Source organism: Cynocephalus volans, chromosome 2 (assembly GCF_027409185.1).
Source record: "Cynocephalus volans isolate mCynVol1 chromosome 2, mCynVol1.pri, whole genome shotgun sequence".
NCBI classification, from domain to species: Eukaryota; Metazoa; Chordata; class Mammalia; order Dermoptera; family Cynocephalidae; genus Cynocephalus; species Cynocephalus volans.
Genome location: NC_084461.1, coordinates 221,929,966 through 221,950,105, shown reverse-complemented (window position 1 = coordinate 221,950,105; position 20,140 = coordinate 221,929,966). Strand labels below are relative to the sequence as shown.

The window sequence follows — 20,140 nt, the reverse complement described above, 5'->3', positions numbered from 1 at the left end:
TGTGGGTTGCCTCCACTTTTTGGCTACTGTGAACAGCGCTGCTGTGAATGGGGGTGTGCCAGTATTTCTTTAAGATCCTGCTTTCAATTCTTTTGGGTTTTCAATTCCTCTGCTGCTCAGAAACAATACCCAGAGGTGGGATTGCTGGATCATAGGGTAATTCCACATGGAGGAACCACCAGACTGTTTTCCACAGAGGCCACACCATTTTATGTTCCCACCAACAGTGCGCGACAGCTCCAACCTCTCCGTGTCCTCGCCCCTTGCTATTTTGGGTTTTCTGACAGCAGCCACCCTAACAGGCATGAGGTGGTGTCTCACTGCAGTTTCGATTTGCATTTTCCTAATGGTTAGTGGTGCTGAGCATCTTTTCATGTGCTTGCAGCCATTTGAGTGTCTCTTTTGGAGAAATGTCTATTCAAGTACTTTGCCTGTTTTCATTTTCGTGTTTTAAAATTGGAAGGAAAAAAATACATATAGTAATAAGGAATATATGATAATAAAGTGGCCTGGATTATATTTGTCTTCTACCAACATAATTGTAAGATACAATTTGATTTTTGGTCAGGGAGGGGACCCTGGCTCATGATGTGGCCCTGACTGGAAAGTCACGTGGGTGGGTGGTGGGTGCCTGGGCCCCCAGGAGGACCAGGCTCACCACAGGGCCCGCAGCCCTGGGAAAGCAGGGACACACTGAAGCCCAGTGAAGGCAGAGCCCTCCCCTGGCCACACCTCCTCCCCACCTTCCAGGGCCACACTGCCCGGAGAAGCAAGACCAGCCTCTATGTCAGCACTTCCCCAGATGCCCTGCCTGAGAGCCAGAGGAGGGCCATACTGGCCAGCCTGTGGTGACACTGAGCAGGCAGGGCTGACCGTGTGCTTGGTGCCTCCCAGAGCACGTGGTACATCTTGCAACTGCGGCTCCCCGACACAACGTTCTCTGCCCTAGCACAGGGCAGGAGCAGCCTGTAAGTGGACCCCAGCTATACCTCTTAATGTCCCCTGGGATCCCAAGAAGTCTGTTCCCCACGCCTTGGGAGAAGTGACCGCCAGCTGGTCCTGAGCACTCCCCTGAGCAGCAAAGGAAGCAGCCATCCTGGCATCCCCCAAGCCAGGCGGGAAAGACAGACACACCAGTCTTCTAGACACACGCAGGTCCAGGTCATGGACTGAGCACTCGCCAGCCAAGCAAAGAGGCAGCTAGATGGCCCCTTCCTGGAGAGCACTTCCTGTTTGCAGAGAGATGATCACGATGAATCTTGAGGCTGGTGACACTGGGACGCCCACGCACTGTCCCAGCAGGAATGTCAGAAAAGCCAGCTCTGAGGGGGTTCAAGCACATCCTCCCTGGAGCCACCCTGAGCGAGGGATGAGGAGGCAGCACTGGAGAGCCTCGTCAGCTCAGTGGCAGGGCTGGCTTGTCTCATACCTCCCTATCGAGCCGAGCCTGCTGTCCCGGCAGCAAGGGCCTGACCCTTGGTGAAAAGCACACCCAGAGCAGGGCGCTGGACCAGAGGGGGCCGAGGACAGAGGGGAGGGCCCTCTACACAGAGCACCCTTGGGACAAACTCAGAGAGAGAGCAACACCAGGCCTCCTGATGGCCCTGCATGGAGGACACTGCCCTGCAAGGGCACTGGACACCCTTTGCACCTTTTGCACGCAGGCCACTACAGACTCCCAAGGATGCCTGGGCCCCGGGGCCACGTCTCTTGTGCATGTGACATGTGCATCTGCACGGGTGGCTTGAGGGGTGGTGGGCACTCCCCAAAATGCTGGTTCTGTTCAGCACCACTGAGTTAGCTGCTCTGGCACAGTTTAAAAATAATCCTATCCCCCAGGGGCTCAGGCAGACCTAAACTGCCTATTCTGTGGAAATACCTGATGGGGAGGCAGGCGGGAGGGCTGGCTGCTCTGGATGGGCAAATGGAGGGGGTGGCCATTGAGCGGGACATGGTGCCCAGCCAGGACAGAGATGGGAGGAGCCGGTCTGAAGGGCTAGGCCGGGAGGGCAGAGCAGAGTGAACGCAGCAGGAGGCAGGCAGGCAGTCCAGGTGGACAGCAGTGTCAGCGCCAAGCTGGAAGCCGGCAAATGCTGGTGGTAGACAGGAAGTCCAGCTCCGTGAAGACATACAATCATGAACTTGGAAAGCCTGGCAGAAGAAGCAGGCTGAGCCAGCATGTGGATGCCAGGCAGGACTGTGGGCTTGATCTGCAGCAATGCAGAGCACCGTGTGTTTGTGGTGGCAGGGTGAGGGGCACCAGCCTGGACAAGGCACAGATGGTCCTTGTCTCAGTTTTCTCTTCTGTACCCAAGGAGACTAAGAGTTCCCACCTCACAGGGTTGTTGGAGCTAAAATGAGTTAATGCACATGAAGAGCTCAGAACAGCAGATGGAACCTAGTAAATGCTCTCTGAGGCTGGCTACCCTACCGCCATCCCCATGCCCGCCACCTCCTCCACCACCTCCATCATCTCCACCACCACCACCACCCTCATTACTTTGCTGCCATCCTGAGGCTTCCAAACAAGAGCAGAGTTGCCAGTTTTGATCCAGACAAGCTGTGGGAGGAAAGCTGAGCTGTAAAGACCCACAGGGCCAGCTCCATGCTGTCTTGTCCACTGTTGTATCTGGAACCTTGCCTGATGCCTAGTGCAGAGCAGGTGTGAAGCAAAGGCCCAGGGCAGGCTCTAGAAATTTGACAGTCCATGGGAGCCTCACTTTGGGAGCCAGTTGTTTTCACTCACAAGCCAAGGCCACCCTCATGGAAAATGTGACAACTTGTCCCAATCCTGGTGCTCCGAGTTTATGTCTCTGTCTGCAAAACCACAGAGAAGATGCTGACCTCTGCAGATGGATGACAGCTTACTGAATATCTGGGTGTTCAATAAATGCTAGAGGCAGGTACTTCCCAGGCGCCCATAGAGGACACTAGTCACCATTGTGGCAGTGCAGTCTCAGTCCCAGGCTTAAATTCCTTCTTCCCAAAAGGCTGCCAGAAGTCCTCAGTGGACAGCCCATGCCATTGTGGGCCTCATGAGGCCGAGAAGCCTTCCTGGTCTGCTGAGCACAGTGTAAGGGCAGGCTGGCTGAGTCCAGCACACAAGAAAAAGCAAGTGGCTGCCCTGATACACACTGCGTGCCAGGACTTTCCCGAATGAGCTCTGGGGCTCTCCATGCTCCTGCTCCTGAGCGTTCTGTCTAACATAGAGCCCAGGCCTCCTGCTCAAAGCCCCCGTGGCCCATCTGCTCGGGGCTTCAAATGCAGGATGGCTCTCTTTGGGGTGATGACGGCCTTGCCCACCACCACTCTAGCCTGAACTCCCATGGTGGGGAGGGCAGGGGACCAGTGTGAGGTGCACTGTCTCCCAAGATGCCTGTCCTCTTGGGCCCCCATCTGCGCAGAGTAACTGGAGGCCTGGAGGAGCAGCTGGATGGAGGGGGGCAGACGGGGCAGCCCTGGCCTCAAGGCACCACTGTCCTGTGAGGACAGGCACAGCCTGCCTTCCTCATACACCTGGCCTGAGCTCCCACCATGGAACAGCCGTCACTCTCCCCATTCAGTGCTGGAAAACCGCTCACACGCATGGCAGGACTGCAACCAGGGACCCCCGCGCCTCCTGATGCCCGCATGTCATCATGCTGACCCTGCCATGGGTGGGGAAGGGGACAGAAGGGGAGTGAGGTCAGTGACTGGGCACCAGGGCCACCATCTGCCCACAGACCCAGCCTTGTGTCCTGAGGGGCCTGGCCACACCCACCACCACCACACTCCCATGCCCACCCAGACCAGCTGCTGCAGCCTTGCCAAGACGATGGGCACTCCTGCCCAAATGCGATTTCCCAGCTGCTGCAGAGTTAATCACCAGCCCCGCTGGCAGTTCCTTCCGGCAGCTATGCAAAGGAAACTGCCAATTAGCTTACAATTAATTTCTTTCCTAGGGCAAGGCCTGGCTGGAAAAGGACTGGCCACCCAAGTGGCCTGCCAATGATTGTGTGTGGGTCACCAGACCCCCTCAGCTCCAGGACTCTAATGCCCATAACCCAGCTGACTGCAGCGTGCACCAGTCCTGCCTGGAGTGGTGGGGCCAAGAGGTCACCGGCTTTGACCCTTGTGCCTTCGGCCTGGGCAACTGTCTCCCATGCACCCAACAGGGCACTGTGACTCAGAGCATGTCCTCATGCTAATACAAACAAATCTATCACCCCACATGTCTCAAGCTCCTTGAGCTGAGATAATCCCATCTCTGCCCCACTCTTAACAGCTTCCTCACCACCTCCATTGTCATCAGAGAGATTTCCAAGAAGCACTGCTCTAAGCACCTCACATATACTGTCTCACTTAATCAACACAACACCTGTCCGAGATAGGGACTGGTAGGATTCCTGTGTCACAGAGGAGGAAACTGAGACAGAGAGAGGCTAAGCACCTTACCCTGGGCCACACAGGCAGTGAGCTAGTGAGCTAGGGAGTGCCCTTAAGTCAGGGTCTGGCTGGGCTCTTCTGCCTAGTAATGGCTGTGCACACACGTGCAGAGAAGCCGAGGCACCCAAGCCACCCGCCCACTTGCGTGCAGCCCCAGTCTGAAAATGTCAACATAAATAGCCATCCACAATTTCCCTCAGCCTCCTCTAAAAGACGGTGCCCCTAGAAGTTTCCTTGCACAAACTGTTCTTTAACATTTCAGTAAAATGTGGTTGGGGAGGAGTCCTGAAATGGGGCAGAGGCCCAGGAAGGAAAGACCTGGCGGGAGCTTGCTCAGGCAGCGCCCATCAGCTATGGGTTGGCACAGTAGTGGTCACCTTTATGGACGGAGCACTAGCTAGATACCCACCTGATACTAGGGGCCTCCCACGTCCATCCCTGCTGGACACAGGAGAACCACCTGAGCCTTAAGAGGTCCTGCCCTCTGCCCTTGCCAGGTCCTGGTGCCACTAAACACTTAAAATGGTGGATGCTGCAAAGCCATGCGAGCCTCTACATGCCCACGGTGACACACATGAGTTGCACCTCTGGTGTGGGGGGTCGGGACAGCCCCCAGGGGAAGCAGCTCCCACGTGTGGCTCCCCTGCAATGACTAGGTCAGCTGCATCTCCACATGCAGCTTGTGTGCAGCTGGAAGGCCAGCTTGTGGTCTGGAAGTGTCCTTCTCATTCCAGGCTGAGAGGAAGGGCAGGGCAGGGTGGCCGGCAGGGCCACCTCAGGTCACTCTGCCTACATCTGGACGCTGTTATCAAGCCCCTGGGCACAAAGACTCAACTTCAAGAGTAAAAAGGAACCCAAACCCAGGGCTGAAGCGGTCATACAGAGGAACAGACACCCAGGGTCATGGCACCAAGTCCTTAACTGATGCCACCTCGATGTGTGACAACTCATGCCTCCCTCTGGTGTTCAGTTTCCCCATCTGTAAAATGAAAGGGTTGCACCTGATGCTAAGGTTCCTCTTGGCTCGAATGCTGACCCCTTGAGTCTGTGTGACATCTGTGCAGGCATTCACCATATGAACCCCCTGACCGGGGCCAAGAGGCAGGACAGTTGTCCAGTGGAAATAAGGCGGGCTCTGCCCAGGTGGCCCCGAGAGTGGAGGCACATGGGGCCAGAGCAGGATTAGGATGGAAAATGTCCTCCTAGGCCACTGATAAGGCAAGGAGACATGAGCTTACATCCAAAGGAGAGATTTCAGTGTGACACGAGGGAGCAGAAAGACTGGGCAGAGTGGGTACACACTCCTCCACTGCCAAGCCTGTGGCCTGGCTCATGTTCAGCCTCTCTGGCTCTGTCCCCAGCTGTGAATGGGACAGGAACTCCTCCCTGGAAGGACTGCTGGGGCAGCCTGGGCACAGAGCACCTGTCAGCAAATGGCAGTTCTCTGTCCTTCCCCTCATAATCTGGAATCAGATTTGCAGGGGTCCACAAAGGCTTCCTGCCACCCCTCAGTCAAGGCCTTCCTGCCTTCATGCCAGCCTCCAGAGCAAAAAGGAGGCCACTGCCTCGGCATGCACCAGCATCCCAGGAAACAGTCCCAGGGCCCAGCAGCAGGACCTCACACCGCTGCAGTTACAGTGATCACCTTACGCCAGACCTGCCTGGTTAGTTGAAGCATCTGGATTAAGGCTGAGCAAAAGAGGGCAGCCCCCATTCCCCGGCTGCTGAGTCCTTCCTTGTCTGGCATGCGGGGGGCACTGGTTCCCAGCACGCCCCCCCCTTCGCCCATCCTTCAGGGAGGCTCTCAGGCTGGCTTCTCCCATGGGAGCTGTGATGCCTGTGCTTCTGAGGCGTTTACATTCAATGTGGCTGTATAGTCCAGGTCTCCCAAGAATGTCCTCAGGGTCCCAGTGGGTGGTGGTGACTCAATGCCCACATGAGGACATCGGATGAATCTATGTCCTCCTCTCAAGGGACCTGGGGCTCATGCACAGATAGATGTATCACTGGACGGAGCTATTCTCAACGATACATGGTGGAGATCAAACAACAGCAGGAAGATGACCACCCAGTTATACAACAGGCCGAGCACCTGGAGAGAGACTTCTCCAAAGAAGATACACCAATGACCACAAGCACATGGAAAGACACTCAACATCACTAGTCATTAGGGAAACACAAACCAAAACCACAAGATACTGCTTTGTACCCACGGGGGTGTTTAGAGTTAACAACAACAACAACAGAAAATAACAAGTGTTGGTGAGGATGTGGATACATTGGAACCCTTGTGCACTGCTGCTGGGGGTGTAAAATGATCAGACACTGTGGAAAACAAATGTTCCTTAAAAAATAAGACAGAATTACCTAGCAACTTCACTCCTACGGGTATACCTAAGAGAACTGAAAACTGGGACTCAGACAGATATTTGTACACAAACATTCATAGTAATATTATTCACAATAGCCAAAAGGTGGAAAACACCCAATGTCCATCAACAGACGAAGGGATAAGTAAATGTGGTGCACCCATACAATGGAATATTATTCGTCCTTGGAGAGGAAAGACGTACTGACACATGCTACAATGTGGATAAAGCCTGAAAATGTTATAAGTGAAAGAAGCCAGACACAAAGGCCCATTTATATGAAATATCCAGAATAGGCAAATCCACAGAGACAGAACGTGGATTGGTGGTTACCGGGGCTGAGGGGAGAGGGAATGTGGAGCAGCTGCTTAGTAGATATGATTTCCTTTTGGAGTGATAGAAGTGTTCTGGAACTACACAGAGGTGATGTCTGTGCAACATGGTGAATGTGCTAAATGCCACTGAATTGTTCACTTAGAAATGGTTCATTTTATTTTATATGCGAATTGTACCTCAATAAAAAAAAAGTGAACTGTAATAATTTGCCACGCTGCCCCTCCCCACCACAGGCCTGACCAGGAGAGGCCAGCCTGGAGGAGCTGGTGAGCAGGGACAAAAGTCTGGAGACCCCTGGGATCGTGCAGGCTCAGCCCAGTGTGTGTTCTCTCCACCTGGTGTTCTCTGTACTCCAGGCCACCCTTGCAGTAAGTACCATGTGACAGGATCCCAACTGTAGAACACAAGTGGAGGCAGGCCCCCTCCAGGCCTGGCCTCTCAGCGCTCTGTGCCCTCCAGTGCACACAGCTGGGTGCACAGGCCAGAGGTGGAGCTGCTGGCGGAAGGTGGCCGCTCCCAGGGCCTGGAGGACGTGCCAGACTGTGCCATGAGCAGGACACAGATGGACTGTGTTAAGCCACCGAGACTGCGGGTTTTCTGTCACCAAGGACAGTCTCGCCTGCCCTCACAGATACAGGTAGGAGGCGCTCATCAGTCGGGTTGTTCCAAGGCTCTGTGGGACCTGTGCACAAGTCTCCTGCATAGACCACCTGCAGGCTGCCCACCTATCGTGGGCCACACAACGCAGGTGAACCTCTCTGTGCATCCCCAGCTCACCCCCCACCCTCATGTCCTCATACCCTAAGTGCACATCTGCCCCAGAATTTTCTAGGTCATCCTTTAAATTTTGGGAAGTTACATTTTTTATTTTTCCCTTTCTGGAATACAAGGGTGAGAACTTCCTGGAATCACAGAGGCTCATGGGAGACTGGAAAGTTTTGATGACCTTTGTCCTGCCCCCCACCACCCCCTGCTCTGGGGCCACACTGCTCCTTAGGCACTCCCCTGGAGCCCTGGTGTTCTGCAGACCCAGACACCAGCACCCCACATCACAGAGGAGCGAAGTGGCAGCACGCAAGTCTGGGAGGGGGCTCAGGTCCCCCAGGACCTGGGTCTGCAGGGCCACTGGCGTCTCCCCTGAGCAGGTCCCAGAACTGGGCCTGGCCTGTCTCAGAGGCCCAGCCCCAGCCTAACCAGGTATCACTGGTATCAGGAATATCAGGAAAGCCTGTACCAGCTGGCCCACCATACCTGTCCAGGTGCACAGGTCACCAGGTGCACAGGTGACCTTTTTGTAATGGTGCTCAGCCTGCTGTACTTTGCGAAGCCACCCATGAGGCAAAAGCAAACAGAGGTGTTTGCTTGGGGCTGGCCACCTGCTCTCCTCCAGGGCCCAGGTGCAGATGGACAGGAAGAGATGGACCGCTCTTCCCATCCCTCCCCTGCAGCCCATGGCCAGGGCACCCTCCCTTCCTGGCTGCCCACTGCCCACTCCCACCCTAAACTCGCTGTCTGCCTGTCCCACTCCTATCTGAAATCTCGCACAGGCAGGTGAGATAAGTTACCTAGTGTTTCCTTTACTGCTCATCCCTGCAAAGCCACAGCTTGTGAGGCTAAAGGGCCCTTCTGTTGTCTTCCCAAGCGCACCTCTCTTGGAGAGTATTTGCGGGCTGATCATTGCTACTGTTACCATTACTACTGTTACTATTCAGTCACTGGCACACAACAACAATTGCGGAAAATGAAGCGGAGGAGAGCCCATGGCCGGGGTGGAGAGCAGGGCCTGGACTCACCGGCAGGGCGGCACCAACGGGAAGGGTCCTCCCACACACCCACAGGTGGGGGCTTCCTCAGTGCAAATGCAGCCACTCCCACAGGACGGCAGGATGTGCTAATGAGCGGGGAGGGAGGCTGGCTGCCTCTCCAACTCTGTCCTTTTTTCTTGGGCACCCACTTGGGTGTTTTCTTCTCCCAGTGAGTCCTGGGGCACAAGGAAACACAGTTGCAAGCAAAGCTCCTGAAGCCCAGCCTCCTGGCCCCAGCACCCTCTTCAGCAAAGTAGCTTCTGTCCGATGCCAGGACCTCAGGCAGACGCTGGGTGCAAGGGCTGCATCTGTCTGTCCTGGACACCCCCTGCACCACCACAGCACAGAGGTCTTTCTGCCGTGCCTGGAGCACACGTGCCCCTTCCCTCGAGCCACTCTGACAGGCCCTGTCTGGTGCTGGCCCCCACACCCACCAGACTCCCAGACATCAGCTAAATCAACGGCCCATCTGAGAAACCAGCTGAGACCCAGATGCTCCTGTTTTAGGCATCTTGAGCAGGCATCACACCTCACTTCCATATCTGGGCCAGGCTGTCCCCAAAGCACCTGGAGCTCCAGGTAGGTGACTCCCCAGTGGGCGGGCAGGTTCAGGACCCCTCCTCAGCCCCACCCCTGGTACCCACCACCCCTGGTCCAGAGAAGGGGCTTGCTGAAAGCCAGAGGCCCAGGGGTGGGAGGTTCCTAAGTCCTCTCCATAGGCTCCAGAGTCCACAGGCTATGGAAGCCTCAGTTTCCTCACCTGTGAAATGGGAAAAAAAAGGCCACGACCCTTGCAGGGTTGTCTGGAGAATAAAGTGAGCTAGCAAACAGGCACAGCACAGGACCGGCACTCTGTCAGCCCCTGGTGGGTGGCAATTGCTGGTATCAGCCATATCCGGTTCAGATAAGGGGACCTAGAGGGTCCTCTGTCAGGATGCAGGGGGGATGTCCCCAAGGGGAGGTAGCAGCTTCCAGGCCCTCCCTTCTCCTTGGCACCCTAGGCTCCTTTTTAACAGATACCATCATTTTTAATTAGTTTTCTCCTCCCCTGGCTAAAAGGCCATTAGCTCCCCATTAGGTGGATGCATCCCATTTTCTTCACACCACCAAGGAAACAGTGATTTACTTAGCTAGTCCCTAAAGCAATTCTGCAGAATAAAGGCAATTTAGCGAATGGGCTCAATAAACTTCCCCATTTGCTCTCTGTTTGCAGGCCCCACCCTCAGGAGCCCACCAGCTGGCCCAGCCCACCAGTAAAGGGAGCAGACAGCTCCTGGAGGCCAGAGGGGCTTGGGGCTGAGTGCAGGAGAAAGAGGCCAGGGCCCAGTTGAGCATGGGGAAGCAGTGCCAGTCTTCCCTGGCCCCCAGCCAAAGAGTGGGGAGGGGACAAAAGAGAACCGAAGAAGTAGGCAGAGCTGTGTCCACCTGGCCCAAGGTGTCCACTCTGACACCTGGTGGTGTGGGGATGGGCCCTGTCAAGTCATGGAGCAGGGAGCAGAAGGTCTGGGATCCGTAGGCAGAGAGGGCAGGTATTCCTGCAGCTAGAGGTGCTGAGTGAACGGAACCCAAGAAGCCAGGCCAGGAAGAAGAGAGACAAGAGGCTTGCCAAAGAGCTGCAGGAGTCATGACACGTTGGCCATGACCCAGATGCTGGAACTCAGTTTCCTCATCCATGCAATGGGGATAGCCGTACCTGTGCTGAACAGCGAAAGGCCAGAAACGTGTAGGAACTACTCTTAGATGGAGGTTCCCTAGCTCTGGTTTCAGGATACCCAGGGCTGGTGGGCTGTGCCCCATGTGTAAGAAGAGGTGAGGGGCATGTGTTCCTGTGTGTACATGCAGGGTGCCAGTGTGTGTGTGAGTGGTAAAAGAGGGATGGGTTTCCCGTGGGTGCCTGGGTGAGGGTGGTGGGGGGGGTGTTAAGGAGTACGTGTGTGGCCGCAGGCCTCATGAGCAGGTCTTTGTAAGGAAGGGCAGGACTGTGTCTTGGTGATGACCAAACATGAGTGTGAGTGTGAGTGTGAGCTGGGGAGAGACCTTCACTCTCTAGAGACCCAGCCCATCTCCCAGGCGAGTCCGCAAGGGGGCGCTCGAGGCCGAGCTGCTCCTGCCGGGGTGGGTCCGGGAGCAGAGCTGGGGCTCACTAATGGCAGCCTGCAGCAGCCCAATGAGAGCAGGGCTTGGCAGTTCCAGGGTTGCTGCACCAGGTAAAGAGCCCCTGCAGGACTCTGCAAAGGTCCCAGCTGTTTCCTCCAGGGCGTGGGGCTGCCTCTCCACTCCCAGTGCCACCAACTGTGGCTTCTCGGTCATCCCAGGGGATGGGGATGGGGGATGGGGGCTCACCTCCCCTGGATTGGGGATGCTGTCTGCTGCCACCCAACTCTGTAGGCCAGCAGACTCAGCACGGAAAGCTACCTGCATTCCTACCAAGTGCCACAGGCTGGCTCCAGGATCCTGGTCCTTGAAGCCTGGCTGGGCAGAGCTAAGCACAGGCTGTGTGAAGGTGTGGGGATGTCCTCTGCAGGCTGACCAGCACGTGGGCTTCAGGCTCGCACCGAGCCACATGCCCACAACTGCAAAGCTGCAACCCAGAGTCACCAGAGAGCTTCAGAACACATTGCTGACCTCTACTCTGTGTACAGCTCCTACCTGTCTCCCCGTGAAGCATTGTGACCCCAGAGTCTCGACACTGGGAACAGACTACTCACCTTCATTCTAGCCGGTCACACAAACGAAGCCTTGCACAGGTCCCTGAAACCAAAGTCTGTGCAGGACCCGGGACTAGAGGCAGAGTGACCATGGCCTCTTCTGTTCCCAAAGTCTCCAGGGAGAGAAAGCGGCTTTGTAGGGAGTGGGTGAGGATGGCCGGGTCTCTGTCCCTCTCAGAGAGAAACTCGGGTCATACCTAAGTACTCAGTAGGGGATCTAGTCAGGGCCACTCGACTTGCGCAGCGGGGTGGGGGGTGGGGGAGTGGTTCTACAGCCCTGAGGTTCATTCTGCCAGGGTTTGAGGGTGGGGACGGTGTCCAGTCTTTGCAAGGCCACACCTAATGCTGGGATCCTACAGCACCCGCGGTTTCTCAGCGCCGAGCCGGAGGCACATCCTCCTACCCCAACCCTAGCTGGTCAAAAGCGCTCGGTAAATGTTGGCTCTGAGCCGACTTGTGGCCCCCAAAACCGCATCCTCAGGTGCCCGCAGCAACGCACGGCTCCAAGGCTGCCGGGTGGGACTCAGACCACGGCGGGCCCTCGAGGGGAACTACCCAAGAAACCACAGGTCTTTAGGTTTTCCAGACCAGGGCGGCAAAAACGCACAGGGGAAAAACAACCTTTTATTGAAAGAGCCTCCGCACCCGTCGGCTGGTCAAGGCAGCACGAGCTGGAGGGGGAAATCACGGCCGCAGAGCGCGGAAAGGAAACCAGGACGGAGCAGTCTTCTGCAGAAACAGAACTCCCCGCGCAAGTCGTGGGCTCTCGGGGGCTACCTGACCCGTCCGCCCACCCAGCGCCGAAACGCAGCAACGCGGTCCAGTGTGCTCCAGGACGCGGCATCGGCGCAAGGCGCGGCCAGGCTGGGACGCGCAGCTGCGGCTTGGGCTCTGGGCACCGACCCGGGCGTCCTGCGTCCAGCTCCGGCCCGAGACCCGCCCTGCCCGCGGCCCGCCGCAGCCGCCACGCTCCCTGCCAAGGTCCGGCGGCCGGCAGCGCGCAGCCCGCAGCTCGCCGCAAACAGAATCTGAACGCCTCTGCTCCGCCGCCGCTCGGCGCGCGGCACCAACTTCTCCTCTGCCTCTCCGGGGACCGACAGCACGGCAGGACTCACCTTCACCGAGCAGCGGCAGCAGCAGCAGCAGCAGCCGCAGCCCCGCGGCGCCGGACGTGGCCGTCGCCTTCGCCATCGCCCGTGCGCTCCGAGGCGGGGTTCGGCGGCGGGCGGGGTGCGGCGCTCAGCCGGGCCGCCCCATGCCCGCCCAGGGCGCGGCGGACACTGCGGGCGCGGCGCGTCGGGGCGCGGGCTCCCGGACACTCGGCGATGCTGCGCGCCCTGCTCCGGCCGCGGGACTGAGGCGAGCCCAGCGCGGGCTGCGCGGAGGAACGGGCGGGGGCGGGGCGGGCCTGGGGGCGGGCCGGGCGGGGCCGGGGGCGGGGTCCGGGGACCGGCCGGGGCGGCGCGGGGCGCGGCCCGGCGGCGTGTGCGGTGCTGGCCGGGTCGGGCGCGGGCAGAGGGGCGGTGGGCCGGCCGTAGTCCGGGTCCGCGCGCCCCCGCACTCTCTCACCTCCTGCGCCCGCTTGCGCTCCCTGCGTTTCTCCGTTTCCGCTGCTCGGAGAAGGCAGGAGAGCTCCGCGGGGACACAGGGTCTGGCCGGCCGGGGTGCGCCCGGCGGACGCGGAGCGCGGCGCCCCGCCCCCAGGCTCTCGGCGCGGAGCGCATCCTCCGCCATTTCTCAGCGGGGGAGGCGCGAGGACAGGGAAGAGCCTGGGCAGGGGACGGCGGTCAGGAGAGCCCTCTGCGCCCTGCTGGGGCGAGCCCGGCTTGCAGCTTACAATATCCGCGGTCGCGCGCCGGTGCGGAGGGTGCGGGTCCTGCCGCGGTAGTTTGTGATCCGCTCTTTCTAGGACGGGGACAACCAATGGGAACAGGAAACCTGCCCTGGGGACACACCTTTCAAAGAGATCTGGTGCTGGTGGCCTAATGGGTGCTTGGAGCGTGAGTGCCCTTCCCACCTCCACACAGAACTCTTAGAATGTGGGCCGGACGGTAGGAGATCGAGTAGCAGGGAGTAACGAAGCCGAAAGAGTCTAGTTTTTCCTCACGGAAGTGGTGCCTATAGACACATTCCCTCCTCCCTAAAAAGGGGAAGGCTTTGCACCTGTGACGGAGGAGGGGGGTCCTGGGGTGGGGTTGGATGTGGATTCCAGGCCTCTGTGGGGAAAGTCCGCTCTTCTCCCCCCAGCTGCCTTTTGAGGTCTGGCCTCCACCTAGTGCAGAGAGATGGAGTAATGGAAGCGCATGGGGCCCTGGGGGGAAGGGTCCAGGGACCTGGGCCAGCTGCCCCTGTTCCTGCTGTGTGCAGAGCCCCGCCCTCTTGCCTGACTGGGCTTAGGGCTGAATAAGCGATCTGCACATCACTCTGCAGATATGAAGTCAAAGTGAAGTCACCCTCACAGGCGGGAGGAGGAGCTGCCGAGACAGAGGCTGACTCGGACTCGGCCAACCGAGATATCCAGAGCTGGCCTCCTGACGGGCAGGCGGCCAGGGCACAGGCCTGCCAGCCCGAGGAGAGCCCCCGTGCTGCCACTGGGCCCAGTGCTGCCTGCCACACTCCCAGGGTTTATGGAGCTGGAGTCGTCCATGGGGACCCCACCTCTGATGCTAGCAGCTACCAACGCTGCACACTCAGGCCTACGCCCAGGAAGGGAACCTGGTGGGAAGGCAGAGGCGGGGGAGGGGGAGGTTCTCTCAGGTGTACCCTGGTGCACACGGGTACATGCACGCGTGCATACGGTGGTGTTTGTGTATGTGGGCACACATGCACAGGTGCATACATTACCCCATGTGTACTCCCAGGGACCTGACCAGAGGGGTGTTCAGTAGAGGGCAGAGGTGAATCCCTTGGCACGCTGGCTCCAGGGACCACAGGGAGGGGAGTGACTCAGCCCTGCCTGGGTCAGGACATTGGTTCAGGATCCAGAACATCAGAGTAGCAGGAAGGGGACCTCCTCATCCAGTGGAGAGGAAATGGATGCCACCCCGTGAGGTACCAAAAGGGGAGGTCAGACACTGAGCTGGGGTAGAATGCAAAGGTACCAGCCTGTGATTCCCTGGGAAGCCTTGACCCTTGCTTCTCTTCATCCAGGAAATGGGGGAGGGTCTGCAGAAGGGTCTGTCTCCTCTTGACTCCCCTTAGTCATCTCTTTCTGAGCCTCAGTTTCCCCAACTGTAAACATCTCCCTCTCAGAAGGAGAGGTGAAGATAAAAGAAGGGGTGCGTGTGAGGTGGAGCCCGGTGCCAAGCACACAGCAAGTATTCAATAAGTCATCACCGTTGTCTTGCCCAGGCTCCCCTAGGACTTGGCTCTGCATCCTTACCCCACCATCCTTTTGAGGGGTTCAGACTCTCTGGGAGCCACAAAAAAATAAATAAATAAATAAAATCCGCAAGAGGTTTTGATGCGGGCTTCTATTTTGGAGTGGTCAGACCTGAGTTTGAATTTTGCCACTTATAGACGCATGACATTGCACGAGTCACTTTACCTTTCTTAGCCTCACTTTTGTCATCTGTCAAATGGGGGCTGAAATAGTGTCACCCTCATGGTGGCTGTAAGGATTGATTAAGATGGTGTTTGCGAGGCCCTGTCCCCAGCACAGGGTAAGGTGCTCAGTGGCTGGAGGCTCACACCTTTTCCCTGCAGCAGTGGAAACTTAAGTCATTCATTGCTTCTGAGCAGGTGAGGACTACCTGGAAACCTTCAGGTCTGGCCCCAAAACAGCACAGGGAAAGGAGGGTGGAGGCCAAGCCCAGCATGGACAGGCAGGCCCCGGTGGGAAGAGCTGCTGCTGGAGCAGGGCCAGGGTGGGACACTGGGCCCTGGGATTAGGTTGACATGGGGGTGTCCAGCGGTGCTGACAAGGCTGGCCGTGTGGAGTGTGGTTGGACACAGAAACAGGAAGCTCTGGCCCTAGGGGTCTTGCAGGGAGGGGAAACACTCCTCAGGGCACTGGAAGGCGGGAGAGCGTTCCTGGAACTGCTGATGGAGGCCTCTCAGAATGGGCGTGGGCAGTGTTGGAAGCACAGATTCTGAGGCTGGCTCTTAGCAAACTGCTCAGTGTCTCAGTTTCCCTGTCTGCACACCACTGCACTCTGCTCCTCCAGTTGGGTGTTGGGGCTGGGGGCAGGTCTATCGCTCCCCCACAGTTCACCTCCCTGGCCCTGCTGTTGGCCCCCCTCCAGGGAAGCTGCAAGGAGGACAGTGCCCACCAGCTGGCTCTGAGGGTACCCAGCGGGGGCTCCTCAGCCAGCCCACCCCCATGTTAAATATGCTATCCTCTTTCACATACTCTCATGGCATCCGGCTTGGGCTCACAGGGTGTGGTAAAGGGACAGGTTTTACCTAACTCTGCAGAGGTCCTGCCTCCCTGCCTCAGGGCTCCCAGCAGGTGTTTGCAGACAGGGTCTCAGCCTGACAAGGAGCTGGGTGCCTGAGGCCTGAGCCCCTGAGCACAGCAAAGCCCTTCCACACAGCTGACCTGTCCGCATCTCCCTGCCCACCTCACCCCTCCATGCACCTGCCCCTCCCAACTTGGTTTTCTCTTTTGAGCCCCCCAGCCCCCCTTCTCTTGAGGGAATTTCATCTCCATTTCTTTCCCAGCACAAAAACCAGGCCAGCTGCATTACTCAGCAGCTTCTGTCATCCTTCCTGGGCCTTGGTTTCTCCATCTGTAATGTTGGGATAATACGGTACCTACCTTGCAGTGCTGTTTTGAGAATAAAACCCAATGACATGTCCACAGGCTCAGCAGACAACGGATGCTTTTCTAGTTCCTCTTCCAGGAGTCTCTCAGTCCAGGAAACTGTCTGGGTATTAGGCCTGGGGCCATGGCATGGTGTGAAGGTCATGGGTGGGCTCAGAAATGTGTCGTGGCCCTGCCTCTTGCCTACATGACTCTGGGCCCCAGTGGCCCTTCCTTCTGCCCTTGTTGCCTGAAGATCAAGACAGTGAGGCCACATAGAGCCCTCAGACCAGGGCCCCACGGCAGTCAGTGGGAGCTGTTGTTATTATGGTTTATTTCCACCAGCTGTAAAGCTGAGGTCCTGACACCACAGAGGTCAGTGCATATTGCTTAGGTAGGTGACCCAGAAACCCAAACAGTCTGCTTCCTCTGTTCTGGCTTTCCCACCTGTAATAGGTAACAGCTCACACCTGTGTGCTGTATGGGGCTGGTAGCCAAACTCAAGAGTGGCCCGTCCCAGCCAACACCTATCTTCTGCAATCCCCCTACCCCTCAACTCGCAGCCTCTTCCATGCTAGTAGGAGAAACAGCCCTAGGACCCCAGAGTCCTCTTTGCCGCAGCAGATTCCTTATCTGACCTTGTAACTGTACACTCGGGAGTGGTGGGCTGATTCATGCCTGTGCCCACCCGGGCTCCTGGGGGCGGAGTGTGACAGGGCCTCAGGTCCGGCAGGGAGCATTATCTGGAGCCCTGGCAAAGCCTAGGCTGCTTCACAAACAAGCCCTAGAGAGAGCTGGAGCTTGGGCTGGCAAGTCCGGCAGATACGGCCTGAATGCTTTTTAGACAAAACATCTCCCAAGGCAGTTCCACAATCTGCCTTGTAGTGCAGATTTAGACAACTTTTTACGAATGCACTTTTTAAAATAGGTCTTAATGGATCCTTTGCAGTAGTTACAGTCCATTGTGTAAATGCAAACAGAAGGCTTTTTGAAAACATGTATTATTGATCAGAAAGGCAGCAGCAATTAGCAGTGTGTCCTATTGTTCAATAGACACTTCCTATACAGCCCGCTCTTACTTACAACTTTCTGACAAATTATCCTGTCACTAGAAAGCCCTTCCTTTTCCTTTTGCTTCTGGAGTGAACGAGGGCCTCCCCATCCGTTATTAGCCGAGGCAAATGAAAAATTAAGCTCACCTCTGCCATCACAAAACCTACTTACGACTTCTCCTCGGGTTTCAGACTAAAACGGCAAACCTTCAGGTAAGATGGATGATGCTTCTCGATTTGGTCTGTGGCGCACAGTGGAGAGAGCAATGCCGACAGGGTGGCAGTGTGCCGCGGGCGGTGGTCGCAGAGCTCGGGAGGCTGCGCCAGGGGGCAGGGCAGTGGCTGGAGGGGAGGGCAGGGTGCATCTGGCCGGGTCCCCTTCTCAGTCAGGACACCTAAAATGATCAACTGAGGGTAAAGTTGAGACTTTTTGCTCAAAAAAGTATACATGAGTTTATATTTCAGCTAATCTGCACTTTTCCACTTGCCCCTTTTCTTGAGAAGTTCATTTATTTAACAGACGTTTACTGGGCACTTGCTGTGTTCCAGGCACCATGTTCAGAATCGGAGACACTGCAGTGAGCAGAACAGAGACCCTCCATTTGCAGAGCTTCTCACAGACGAGGACTCAAACACGGGACACGCACACAGTGCATCTGGGACGGGAAGGGACTCGGGCAGGGGCTGTCAGGCACCCTGGGGAGCCAACTTTGGGCAAAGAGGACGGTGCTGGGGACTGTGATTGCTGGAGCCACGGGCCTTGGGATTCCCCTCCTGGCTCAGCAGGGACAGGAGGCTCTGTTCATCTTCCCAGAAGAGCAGGATCTGTAAAGCACCTATGCTGGCCCTAGAGGTCTTTTGGAGCCAAAAAAAATCTGCTGTGCTTTTGGAATGCTGACAGATAGGAAGTCCATTGACTTAATGCCTGTAAATGGCTCCTACAGGCTGCCCTTGCCCATGGTGGAGGTGGGTTGTGCTCTGGGGCATGCCATGCACCTTCAAGGGAGGGGGAGGAGGCCACAAACTGCCTGTGGGTACAGACTGCAGGGCACAGCCTGGGTGATCCCAGTCCCCTGTGTTTGCAGACAGGCCCAGGAGCAGGGCACGTACTCCCCCCAACCCCCGCAGCAGCCCTGTAGACCTCATGGACTGTTTTGGAAGCCCTGGGGCTGGTCGCAGTGGATCTTGGGAGCCCCCACTGCTTCCTTCCCAGCACCAGCACTGCCCCGAGGAGGCTCCCCAGCCAAGGCCTGCCTGCCGCACCACAGACCCCTCGCCCAGGCCAGATGGGGCCCTTTCCTGCTTGCTCTGTCCAGTGGAATGTTCTGTGGTGATGGACGTGTTCCATTCTGCTGTCCTTGAGCACTTGAAATGTGGCTAGTGCGATGGGGGAACTAAATTTTTAATTTTATTGAATTTAAAATAATGTAAAATTTAATAGCCATATGTGGTTACTATACTTATAAGGCATCCCAGTTCTGAAAAACACCTCCTCAGCCTCTCTCTGGGGTGCTTGGAGGGGGCTGGGCTCCCGGCACAGCGCCCCCCACTGGAACAAAGCAGAGAAGCCACCGGCTGAGAGCCCACAGCAGCACTGTGGGTGCCTGTGTGGCCCTAGGGGCCTCTGCTCCAGCAGCTTTAGCTCTGTGGTGACTTCCTGGTGGCTTGGAGATACCATAGCAGTAGGGCAGCACTGCGGTGATACACCCTGGGCAGCCACCCACCTGGGAGTCTTCCATTCCCCTCCAGGCAGCCCAGCCTCACCAGGCCTCCCGAAATATCTCTGCTGCAGACAGAACAGCACAGCCCAGCCTCTCAGGGCCCTGCTCTGAGGGGCCGCTTTGGAGAGGGGCTGGTGAGCTCAGTGCATATTTAGATGCGGTGATGAAAGGCCATTAGGGGACTCTGTGCTGCAGCCTGAGGCCTGAGGGCCTGCTTGCTGATGCTGGGATCTCAACACCTGGCCCTCCTCTCACCCCTCCTGGTCATCCCTCGGGCTCCCCAGGTGCTCCCTGGCCATGGGGCCCCCACCCGTCTGGAATGCTCTTCCTTGCTCCTCCCTGGCCCTTCTGTTTCCTGTCTCCTGCCCATCACTCAGAAGTCACCCCTGCTCAGAAGCTCTGTGCAGACCCCACATGGGGACCAGTGAACCTCCTGGGTGAGTTTGCCAGATGCCTTTGTGGGCCTGGAGGGTGGCGGGCAACCTTGCAGTTCCTGTGGCCCCCATGCTCTCATGTCATCGAGTGTCCACTCCCTGTTCTGTCTGGTCTGCCTGCCTGCGGTGGGGACAGTGGCTTGTTGACTGCTGAAGTCTCAGCATCTGGTGGAGCTGGGGACCTAGGAGGCTTCACAGCTGCAGGTCAATTGTCTGCTGTGCCAGTGGCCCTCCAGGCGGACAGCACAGCTGGGCACAGGCAGGGGGCTGTGCTCAGGCAGCAGGTGGGGCACGGGGCGCCTCTGCAGGCCCCTACTCCACACTTGCTTGCTGCTCTGAGCCCCTTCTTCCTCGGGGCTGCCTCCCTCAGTGCAGATGGAAGCTGTCTGTAAACATCAGCGGAAGGAGAGATGGGATGGGGCTGAGCTGAAAACAACTGTGGGGAGAGAACAAGGCCCCCAAATAAATCACCTGGGGCCCGACATTTGGAGCATTTGTGTTGGAGACCAAACACAGATGCCCTTTAGATAAATACATTTTGAGAAG

General features: G+C 57.3%; 1 protein-coding gene across 1 annotated transcript in view; it reads right to left on the bottom strand.

Annotated features, from left to right (window-relative positions):
- The window catches only part of RET (ret proto-oncogene), a 46,018-nt gene extending 33,175 nt beyond the window's left edge, over positions 1 to 12,843 (bottom strand). The window contains exon 1 of the mRNA XM_063083341.1: positions 12,759 to 12,843. Within this exon, the coding sequence (XP_062939411.1) occupies positions 12,759 to 12,834 (76 nt within the window). The 5' untranslated portion in view covers positions 12,835 to 12,843. The remainder of the gene's footprint in view (positions 1 to 12,758) is intronic.
- Positions 12,844 to 20,140: the final 7,297 nt, after the last annotated feature.